We start from the raw sequence: 12251 nt of genomic DNA, 5'->3' as shown, positions 1-12251 counted from the left end.
AAATGAAATACTAAGGCTAGGACCCAACACAATAATTCATAATTCAAAAGAGGGATGTCATAATCTAATTGTAAACTATTTGTCGGTAGGTAAATGACAATTTACCAATTCCACCACGAAAAAAAAAATTAAACGAATTAGGTTTTTTTAAATGAAACTCCTAGATCTTTTGAGATTCATTGAACTTTTCAATGGAATGTTTCATCTCGATTATGCCCTTCAAGATTGTGATTAGGATATCGAGGATCACTAACAAGGTGTGAATAACCATGCAAATTAGTTTGGTACTCTTGAAGTCATTTATCACCTAATCAATGTGTCGGTTAGCCACACACGCTCCACTGATCTATGATAATCTACGAGCTACCCATTGTCATCCTTCATTAGTCCTATATTAGTGTGCCGGTTAACCACACACGCTCCACTAACAACCAATAAGGTGCGATGTGCAATTTCATGGGTTAGCATCAAATTCACATTTTCCTAAAGTAACTAAGATTTGGGGATTTATAAAAGGTTTAGTTACTTTATTATCCATTATACTTTTAATGAGAGTTTGTGTCATATCCTACCCGTTCGGCTAACGACCCTCCACTAGTCAAGGGTGTGGTGGGTAAGAGTGGATACCCAATGGCGGTCATTTTACAAGCTGCTTCCTTAAACACCCATTATAGAATAGCACGTGAATGAAGCCTACTAGCGATAAGATAGACTCTTTACTTATACATATATAATATATCAGACTTTTAATTTTCTATAGTATAAGGGTGTATTTTAAACTTTTAAAATACTAAGTGGTTTAATCTTTTAATAAATTAGACTTTTAATTTAGTTAAACCTAAACCATATAATAGATTTATTATTTCTCTCTTTTAATTAAACACTTAATTAATCTTATTAATAACATCCAAGAGGGTGTATTTTAAACTATTCAAAATACCAAGGTTCTAAATTTAAGATTTCAAAATCAAAGCTATTTAATCAAATTTTAAATTATAAAACCATGAGGTGCACTTTTGAAACTTTTCAAAATACTTGGGTTTAACCATTTAAATTTCCAAAACTAAAACTTTTAATTTCAAATTTAAACTATAAAACCAAAAGGGTGTAATTTAAAACTTTTTCAAAATTACGAGGTTAAATATTTGAATCAAAATAATCTTATATTATCCTTATTTAACCAAATCCATCAATTTGGATAAGGATATCTCATACTAATCAGAAAAATCGAATTTAGGCATTAAGAACAAGTTATGGTAATTATCCAAATCAAAATCTGACCAAAAAATCGAAAAATTTGGCACCAGACGAGTCAACTCGTCGAGTTGCCAAGTGAACTCGTCGAGTTCTTGCAACTCGTCGAGTCTGATATTCAACTCGTCGAGTCTGATATTCAACTCGTCGAGTCTGCTGGTCAGACAACAAAAAACTTCGATTTCTTGTTCTTTTGGCAGTTCACTCTTGCACCAATTCAATCAAAAAACATCCTAGGCTCTTATACCACCGATGGGTTATGAGCACTACAACAATCCTATGGTGTACATGCAACCTTAATTGCTTTGGATCTTAGTTTATATCTATTGAACATGCAAATACAAACTCCAAAGCAATAACCCTAAGACTAGCATACACAATTTCGAAATTCATATGTAAACTAGGGTTAGAACATTACCTCATTTGTTATATTGTAATAACAAGAGCAATCCTTGCTAGATATTGACTCTTGAAAGCTTAGTGCCCCAAGTGTTGCACCTCTAATGAAGTCACAAACACTTAATATATAGAATGAAGAAGGAGAGAGATGAAAACCGGCTACTCTAAGGTTTCTTAAAGCTAAGGGCTGAAATTCCTTATGGAGGGGTTCTATATATAGCAATGGTTGATAGGGTTTTTAGGTGGAAACAGGCAAATACTACTAAATAATAAAAAAAAAAGGAGCAATAGCTTCCCTCTTGTTTTATCAAGAGGGCGTTATTGCTCCTTTTTTTAGTTCAAAAACTCCTATACAATTACAATAAGACCAAAGTCACTAATTCCTTTCTTAACGCTTAAGAAACCCATGTACCCCCTCTTTAGAGCCTTTGAAAAATATCATATGGGCTCACCCATTGATTTCGTCCACTCCACACTATGGAGTCCATCAACCCAGTCTTGCAACTATCAGTGATTTGCAAAACAGTCCCTCTATTATTAATCAGTTCCTTTAATCATAAAATTAATACTAGATCAATTTCTAATTAATCACTTTTTAATAATATGATTTTCAAATAATATATTAATCTTATAATATATTAATAAAATCATTTTGAGTACCAATTTATTATTCATATAATAAATCTTACTCTCTCACTCTCTCTCTCTTTCTCCTCTAGTCATCCTATCAAGTTGCATGAGTGAAGCTGTGAAGGCAACCCAAAAGGACCATGCTCATAATCAAATCAAGTACATACCAAATATAGTTATGGGCTTAGACACCTAATCCAACCCTTAACGTGTTAAGACATCATTTAGGACTATATCTGAGAATTGGACATAATGGCTTAACTAATTAAGCACTTAATGGATTTATGGGTTGGTTATGGAGTATGTGGGGCGTACCTAGCTCGTACCTTGCGTGTACTAGCCAAAGATGGCATACGTTGAGCGTAAATGTGAGTACGTTGGGTGTACTCAACGACCGTTGACTTTTGTGAACTTTTGAGTTTTGGGCAATTTTTTGGACTATTAGGGTTTTGGGCCTTATTGGGCCATTATTCCTTTTGACTTTGGGTCATTGATAGGCCTTGGACCTTCTTGGATTTAGGCTTGTAATGGGCTTTGGGCACCATTTAGTAGTTTGGGTCATCTTAGACTTTTGGGTGTCTTTGGGCAGGGCCCGGTTATGGTTTATGACCTGATTATTAATTTGGATATTATCTCAAGATATTTAGTATGAAGGTTTCCCGGATCAGCAGTCCGAGCATTTATCTAGTTGTTTCAGCAGTTTGAGGTGATTCTCATCCCTGTGCTTGTGAGTGGAAGGCACCAATATCGGCTTACTAAATTGTGTATGTAGGATGCTAGTTGTCTTTGTGACTCTTGGATATTTGTATGAGCCTATGTGGTAATATATATATATATATATATATATATATATATAACATCCCAAAATTTGAGGCCAGAAATTTTGTTTTTAATTAAGTGATTTATAAATTAGTTTATCAAAACATTGTCGAGATCATGCCAATACATAAAACCATAATATCATGTCTCAAAACCAAATCATCTGAAGTAACGAAATATCATAGTACAATACCAGAAATTTCTAAGCGGAAATCATGTATGTGTGTGTGATGCGCTGCTACACCGCCGGCTCCTTCCCCTTGGACAAAGAGGTACCTGATACCAAAACTGAAACTGTAAGCACAAAGCTTAGTGAGTTCCCCCATCATACCACATACCATACAATCACATAGCATACATATTGTCGGGCAATTCTGGGGTGCCCATCCTACCCATGTCAACACATTCTAGGGTGCTGACCTACCCATGTCGAGCCATTCTGGGGTGCTAACCTACCCATGTCAAACCATTCTAAGGTGCTGACCTACCCATGTCAAGTTATTCTGGGGTGCTAACCTACCCATGCCAGGCTCTTTTGGGGTGCTGACCTACCCTCTGGTCTATCTCAACTGAACATGGGGACTATTTCACCCCTACTACTAACATAAAATATCATATCATAATCATGATGTCAGACATATATGGGGTGTTCGACCTACCCATTAGTCCTAGCGACCGAATCGGGGACTAGTCCCCTTCTACTGATACTATCTCACATAACATAACAACTCACAAACTGGCATACTCCCATATCTAGCAATCTAGCATACTCATATATCCAAAAATAACAGACCATACAATTATCACAAAGACAATCATCCCAACTAACAATTACTAGTGGGCCGGCCTTGGTGCCTTAGACCCACTTCTACTGGAAGGTAACTCACCTCGATGTCATGTAGTGTCTTAACTGTCCTTGGCATGAAGGTCGGCTCTCCTCGACTCCTCAATCCCTACACGACAGCCCTCAAGTCATCAGACGGAACATTCAACCCTAACCAGGGTCAATACCAAAACCAGGCAAAGTCAATATTGGTCAAAGTCAACACCCCAGTTGACCTGACTCGCATAGTTGGTCTACCAACTCGTCGAGTCCATACTCCACTAACCCGATCCAACCCCGACTCCACTCGTCGAGTCTAGCAAGAACTCGACAAGTTCTCCTACATTCAAACCATCAGGACCATCTTCATCCGACTCGCCGAGTTCTTCCTTGAACTCGGCGAGTTCATCTCCCTCATAAGAATATGTTCGGTCTACGACTCGCCGAGTTGTATGAACAACTCGTCGAGTCCATCTTCAAAGATTGGGAGATTGCCTTGGACTCGCTGAGTCTATTCATACACTCATCAAGTCCCATGATTCCCAGGTCCCTTTACGTGTCTAAACGTCTAAGGGACTTTCCTCCCTAACAATTGGTCCATCCACAGAAAGGATTTGGTGGTCATTACACCGCAACTCGCCGAGTCCCAAGAACAACTCATCGAGTCCATCCTTGACCAACACTCTACAGTCGATTTAAATGGGTTTTAACACCTCGAAACCATAGATCTAGCCTCCTAATGTCCATTTCATACGTAAAGTTTCCAACTTGGTGCACATGCAAGGGGTCTTTGGCCTAAAAAGCCATAAAAGATGGCCTCCAAGGTGCATGGGGTGTTCATGGCAGCAAAATGGGCACCTTTGTGCTATAAAACCCCCAATGGACCTAGATCTAAAGCATACACTGACTTCCAACACTTAATCCCGAATATAACCTCTCTAGGGCTTAGAAAGATGTAGGAAAAGGCCCAAAATCAAGATCTATATAATAGATAGACAAAGGTTCAACTTCATACCTCCAATAAGCTAAAAATGAGCTCCAAACTCTGGATCTTCTTGTTTCCCCATGGTCTCACAAGTCTCCTTCTCATTTCCAAGCTTCAAACACAAAAAATAGCACCACAAGGCTCAAGAACACAATAAGAATGGCTAAGGTTTCGATATATAAATTTCTGGGAGTGATAGGGACGATGGAGGCTGAGATAAGGCGTTTAAATAAGGTACAAACCCTCAATTTAGGGTTTTACTCAAACAACACCTACTTGCCGAGTCTGTCTTCCGACTTGTCGAGTAGGTCACTTAAACTGTCCACGGATCTCGACTCTACTTGACGAGTTAGGCCTCCAACTCGTCGAGTCCCAGAGAAAAACACAAGAAATGCTTGAATTAAATTCGTACCAGGAATTGGGTGTTACAATATATATATATATATATATATATATATATATATGTGTGTGTGTGTGATGACCAGATGGGTCTCGCTTGTTGTTATTGTGATATGTGTTACTGTGTACTAAGACTTTGGGTAGTCTCCAGGGTTGCTAATAACCCACCGGGAGTGTTGTTTACCCACAGAGACTTCAGGTAGTCTCCATGGTTGTTGATAACCCACCGGGAGTAATGTTTGCCCACTGAGACTTTGAGTAGTCTCCAGGGTTGCTGATAACCCACTGGGCGTATTGTTTGCCCATGGAGACTTCGGGTAGTCTCTAGGGTTGCTGATAACCCATCGGGCATGTTGTTTGCCCACTGAGACTTCGGGTAGTCTCCAAGGTTGCTGATAACCCATATTTATTTATTTTGATGTAATGTGTGTGGTATTTTGGGGAACTCACTAAGGATCGTGCTTACAATTTTTGGTTTACATGTTTTAGGTTTTCTTATATGAAAGGAGGGGCACGACTCGATTACATCGTGTCAGTGGGGGACTTGTGCACATGATAAATTTTAAATGACACTCTGATAAATGTTTTAAGATTTTGTAGTTATGATTTGAATAAACACTTAATGTTTTAATTAAAAAAATTTGGTTTGAAATTTAGGTCGTTTCAAGTTAGTATTAGAGCCTTGGTTTGAGGGATTCAGGCATACTCTCGGGTGTGCTTGAACTCAAACTGAGGAGTTGGTAAAAATTTCTAAAAAGAAATGATTTTATAAGAAAGTTTTTAAAATAAAAAGGGGTGTGTTGCGTGCAATCAGTCGAGCTCAAGTAAGTATTTCCCAAAATACCCATGCATGTTTTATGATTGATGTTTGATGTGAGCATATGAGAATTGCATGCTAGATTAGGGGTAAGGGTCTGCTCAGTGTTGTATGGTAGGATGCATAATTAAGAGAGATGCATTTATGCCTGTTGTGTGAGCTGGTAGTGATGCATGCTAATGACTATAGATCTTCAGGAACTTCCGAGATAAGACCTCATGTTTATACGATGTTATCAGTTCGTGATGCTATGTTGCTTTCTTTGTGCTTTGTAGGACTCATATTGATGTAAGTTAGTTATCACATGAATATGTTAAGTTACATGCAGTAAGGGTTAAATAATCTTAGAGTGGTTGACTTGGCCTTATTGCACAACTCTCGTTTGAGTCTAACCGTTGTAGGGTTGAGTCTTTTAGTCGAAGGATTATCTAAGCTTTATTGCATATAATTGTATTTGTGAATTAGTTAACTAACATTAGTAGAGGTCCTTCAACAGTTGATGGCATGGTGAGATGGGAATCCTAGGAGAGACTAGGAAGCACTTTAGTGCGAGTGATGCACTATTTAACAAATTTTGGAGGTTATTATTATAAGGAAGTGACTTAGAGGATTCAGGATGATTTTGAGAAAAGTACAGATAGGTGTGGAAGGTAGTATTGGGCCCGCACTACTGGAAGCACATGATCCATACTCGAATCCAAGAAAGTCCCAGAATTTCTAAGGATCTAGTTGAGGGTAGGAACATGGTTTGGCACCATGTATCTGTTGCAAAATTTTGGGTATTATCAGCTTTTCGGTTATGGTTGTCCGAAAAGAAGACAGATCAGGTGATTGTTTGGGCCTTAGCGGCCATGTCAGTTAAGGTTGAATAGTTCAATCCTGAATGAATAATTAATTTTAAGGTCTTGGGGCCCTTACCTAAAGGAGTGACAGTTGGAGTCGTGAGACTCAAGAAGGGAATGATTGGGATGAACGGCTTGAGAATTGCAGCCTTGAGGTTGAGTAATCGGCCGATGGCTTATGATGCCATTTTTTATGACTAAGATTTTGTTCTTCCAGTTTTCTGTATTGGGGAAAAGAAAGAATGAGCATATGGTTTCAGATATTGGAGGATGACCCAATGAGTGAAACCAGATAGTTGCGGTATCTGTGACAAAGGTGGAAATGCACGAGAGGATTCATGTGGTTTGATCTCCTCGAGAAAGTTTCATGTGTGGAAAGAGAGTCATTTTATTGGAGACACTAGAAGATGAGGACCATGGGTGTGCTTTCCTTAAGTTCAGTTAGAGCGTGTTCTGGTAGCTTGTTCTAGGTGATTAGGAGAAGTGAATCGGAAATGATAAGTTTCGTTGTCTATGTTATATGTCGACTATGAGGATGATGTCTCATGTTTTTATGATTGTGTCTCGCGATGGAGTGAATGTCGGAGATTTAGAGGTGAAGTGTGTGGTAATCTAATTGTTCTTAGATAGAAAATCGGTGTTGTGAATGTGCTATCAGAGTTTTTGCTTGTGTATTTGGATGGGATTCTTGATGATAGAGGCGGTTATGACTGGGAAGTTTCTAAGGTCTTCATCTAAGATTCGGAAGTTGTTGGGTCCTTATCTGGGGGATTATCTTGCGTTGTGTTATACATTCTGAAACATCCCAAATCAAGGATAAAAAAATTCATTTTTATTATAATCAAAACACTATTGTAAACTTTGACCAACAATTAAAAAACATTTCAAATAAAACAATTATCAGAGTTCATTCCCAAAGATCACATATTACGGAAAACAAGGGTGTGTGTGCTGCGATCGTCCCGAGCTCTTTCATTTGAAAACTGGAGTACCTGAAACATAAAGTAAAAACCTTAAGCACAAAGCTTAGTGAGTTCCCCAAATACCACATACCATACAAGTATCATACAATAAACCTATAGTGGGGCCCGATGACGGGCGGGGCCATGTATGCACTATAGTTAACAAGCGTCTAGAAACTGGCGAATGGTATAAAATATTTTTCTAATACAACAATACTCCAATAAAAAAAAAACAAGTGAATACACTAAGGAAAACAACGTATATATTTCATTTGAATTAGGGGTGAGTAAAAACCGCACCACAAATAAAATTAACCACAAATAAACCACAACATATAAAACCGCAACCGCAATAAACACCGATGGTGATGTTTTCTATTTTTCAAAAACCGCAAATTTGCGTTGTGGTGCGGTTATTAGTTTTTAAAAACTGCAAAAAAACCACATCGTACCACATATATTATATACAATTTTTTTTATTAATTATTAATATATTAAATATTAAAAATTGTTGGATTAGGTGTCTAAGCCCATAACTATAATTGATATATATATATATATATATATATATATATATATTTGAATTGATAGTAGCGCAGTCCTTTTAGGTTGCCCTCATGATTAGCAACTAGACAAAATGATTTTGGAGAAAGAGGTTAATTTATTATTTGATTAATAAATTGAAATAATAATTTGTTAATGTATTATGATAATAATATATTAATTAGAAATAATAATACTCAATTAATATTTAATCAGAAATTAATTATAATTAATTTTAGGAGTAAAAGAATTAATTAAAAGTGAAGAGACTGAATTGTAATTGTTCAATAGTTGAGTAAGAGGCAATCTAGAACCCTCCATAGGCTATGTATGGTTTTCCTAGAACCTTAGGGTTTCTAGAATAGTCTCTAATGGATAATCAGGAAAGTGGATAATTACCCGGTTTAAGATTATCTTGGACTTAGGCTTATCTAGGGTTTCCGATCTGCACTATAAATAAGGATATAACCCTTATATTTTCGGCCACTAATTCTAAGAGTGTTCGAGTCGAAAATTTTAATCCTCTCTCCTTCTCCACAATCTTCTTCAATTTATAGTGTTAGGTGTGAGCCACTAGAGGCGTGACAATTGTGACGATTGTTCTTAAAGTCTCAACAACGCTAAGGATTTGGATTGTTATTGCTATATAACAATCAAAGGTATGTTTTGGAACCCTAATTGTATAATTTTGATTATATTAGTGTTCTAGGGTTTCTACATTTTTGTTCCTATTGTATTTCAATTAGGGAAAACGTAGATCAAATCTAGGGTTGCATGTACACGAATGATTGTTTGTTATGCATATAGCCCTTAGTGGTATCAGAACATAGGTTTAGTTTTATATTGAATTGATACAAATATGAACTTGAACGAGGAGATGCAAAACAAAATCATCATTCTGTTCCGACACCACGACGTGCTAACTTACACCATGACGTGATGCCTTACGATTTTGCTTTACCACGACACGGTAATTGTTTACCATGACGTGGTAAGCTGTCAGATTCAAAATTTTTTTTGATATATTATGTATTGATTAGGTTAATTACCATTAACAATATTTTATAAAATTGAATATTTTAAATTGTAGTTTGATATCCTTATCTAGAATTCATAATTGGTTTTATTTTTCAATTTAATTAATTGAATATTAATTTCGAAATTTAAAATAATGCCTAGTATTTTTGAAAAAGTTTTAAAAATACACCATTATATTATATATAACATTAAAAGTCTAATATTACTATATATAAGACAAGTCAGTCGAACCACTGGTACGCCTCATTCACGAAGCCTATCTATAAGGGGGTATAAGGAAATTGCTTATAAAATGACGATTAAATGAGTGTTCATTCTCACCCATCGTTTCCTTGACTGGTGGAGGGTCGTTAGCCGAACGGGTTTGATAGGTTTGATAGGAAAACTTAATCCTCATTAATAAGTATAATAATCTATAAAGTGACTAAATAGATTTTTTTTATAAAATTATCAGTCTTAGTTACTTTAGGAAAAATGTTAAATTGTATGCTAATCCATAAAATTACACATTGCACTTTATTGGTCGTTAGTGGAGCGTGTGTGGTTAACCGACACACTAATAAGGACTGATAAAGAGTGCCAATGGGTGTCTCAAATTATCATTGATCAATGGAGCGCATGTGGCTAACCGACACATTAAATGAGATGATAAATGACATCGGGAGTACCAAGCTAGTTTGCATGGTTATTCACATCTTTTTTGTGATCCTCGGTATCCTACTCACAAATGGAAGAGCATAATCGAGATTAAATATGCCATTGAAAAGTTCCATGATTCTCAAAAGAGCTAGGAATTTCATTTAAAATTGCTTTCGTTAAAATTTCATTTTTTGATGCTGAAATTGGTAAATAGTCATTTACCTACCTTTATATAATTTATAGTTAGATTACGACATCTCTTTTCTAAGTTGTGAATTATTTAGTTGGATCCTATCCTTGATATTTAATTTGGGTGTTATATTGAGGATTGTTGTTATCTAACAAAAACGTTCCTTTATATTCTTTCAAATGTCTACTCCTACTAAAGCTTCTGGTTCCTCCTCCTCCTCCAACAACAATAACTTCTCTCTCTTGAACATATGCACAAAGGTGCAATTGGATGGCACCAACTACAACAACTGGATGCGCAACATCAAAATGGCACTTTGTTTTGAGATAAAGAGTATGTCCTCGAGAAAACACTCGATGAGATCGATGAAACGAAGGCCACTCCTGAAGAAATGGTTGCCTACGAGAAACACTATAAGGGTGCAACAAATGTTTCTTGCATCACGGCGGCAACAATGAGTCTAGAATTGCAGAGACACTATGAGGATTACTGGTCATACGAGATGAACAAAGACTTTATGGAAAAGTACCATAAGCGAGCTCGTCAAGAAAAATATGAAGTGGTAAAGTCCTTCATGGCTTGCAAGATGAAGGATGATGAGTCTGTAAACAACCACGTTTTGAGAATGCAACGATACGTGGATAGGCTCATCAAACTAAATGTGAATTTTGATGAAGAGTTGGCAATCGACATAGTGTTGAACTCTCTAGTAAGTTGTTATGATCAGTTTATATTGACCTATCATTTGAACAACAATGAAACTACTTGATCACAATTGCACAACCTTCTTCGAACAGCTAAAGCGGGAATAAAGGGAAAAGGTGTTACCTCCACTCTTTATGTTGCCCCTATTTTGGCCATTGGTCAAGGGAAAGGGAAAAAAGGTAGGGTCCTACCAAGATGAACTAGAAGGGAAAGTCCCAAGCTAGGTCATATAGTAGTGGACCCAAAGGAAAGTGCATTTTTGATGCTCCACCTGTTTCCAACCCAAAGGAGGCCACTTTCTTTTACTGCAACGACAAGGGGCATTGGAAACGAAGCTGCCCAAAAAACTTGCAGGACATCAAGGATGGCAATATGAAGCCAAACTTGGCAAGTATTTACACTATTTTATCTAATAACTCATCATATTCTCATTCTTGGGTCCTAGATACAGGATGTGGGATTCATATTTGTTCTGACTTGCAGGGGATAAGAAGAAGTGAGGATGTGGAGCATGGAAGGATGAACTTGATCATGGGCAATAGGCGGTCATCACCTGTTACCAAGATTGGAGTTTATAGCTTAGTGTTTAGTAGTGGGTTAGGGTTAGATTTATTGAATTATTGCTACTCGTCAGAGATGACACGAAACATCATTTCATTTCATGCTTTATTTAAACAGGGTTTTAGATATTCTTTTGATGATAAGAATGGTTGTATTTATGCTTATAAAAATGGTGTGTTTTATTTTGAAGTTTTACCTTGTGATGGTGTGTATGAAACTATGATGATTGTGGAAAATTTTGGAAATAGTGTTTTTCATATTGATTCGTCTAATGGTATAGACAAAGCGTACTTGTAGCATTGTTATCTTGGACATGTTAACAAGAAATGCATGGAACAACTCCAAAAGGATGGAGTGTTGGAATCATTTGACTTAAGCACAGATGATACATGTGAGTCTTATTTACTAGGTAAGATGAAGAAATCACCTTTCACCGGTTCTTGTGAAAGAGATGAAGGATTGTTGGATCTCATACACACATATGTGTGTGGGACCTTCAGATCCACCACAAGGGATGCAAATCGATTCTATGTGACATTTACTAATGATGATAATAGATATGACTATGTCTACTTAATCTAGCATAAGTCAGAAACCTTTGAAAAGTTCAAAGAGTTTAAACAAGAAGTCGAGAATCAATTAGGA

At 36.7% G+C, this 12251-nt stretch overlaps 1 protein-coding gene across 1 annotated transcript; it reads left to right on the top strand.

Moving 5' to 3' along the window:
• Positions 1-10731: 10731 nt before the first annotated feature.
• LOC145076309 (uncharacterized) lies at positions 10732-11109 on the top strand. The gene has a single exon (XM_079022235.1). The coding sequence runs from the start codon at positions 10732-10734 to the stop codon at positions 11107-11109; it is 378 nt and encodes a 125-aa protein (XP_078878361.1).
• Positions 11110-12251: the final 1142 nt, after the last annotated feature.

Source organism: Lactuca serriola, chromosome 9, assembly GCF_051521515.1.
Source record: "Lactuca serriola cultivar US96UC23 chromosome 9, Lser_US96UC23_V15, whole genome shotgun sequence".
NCBI lineage: Eukaryota > Viridiplantae > Streptophyta > Magnoliopsida > Asterales > Asteraceae > Lactuca > Lactuca serriola.
The sequence above is the reverse complement of the archived record's forward strand: the minus strand, read 5'-3'. Positions and strand labels throughout refer to the sequence as shown.

What these genes read in the sequence shown, in the direction of transcription:
- LOC145076309 (XM_079022235.1), top strand. Translation starts at nt 10,732, where the DNA reads ATGGTTGCCTACGAGAAACACTATAAGGGTGCAACAAATGTTTCTTGC.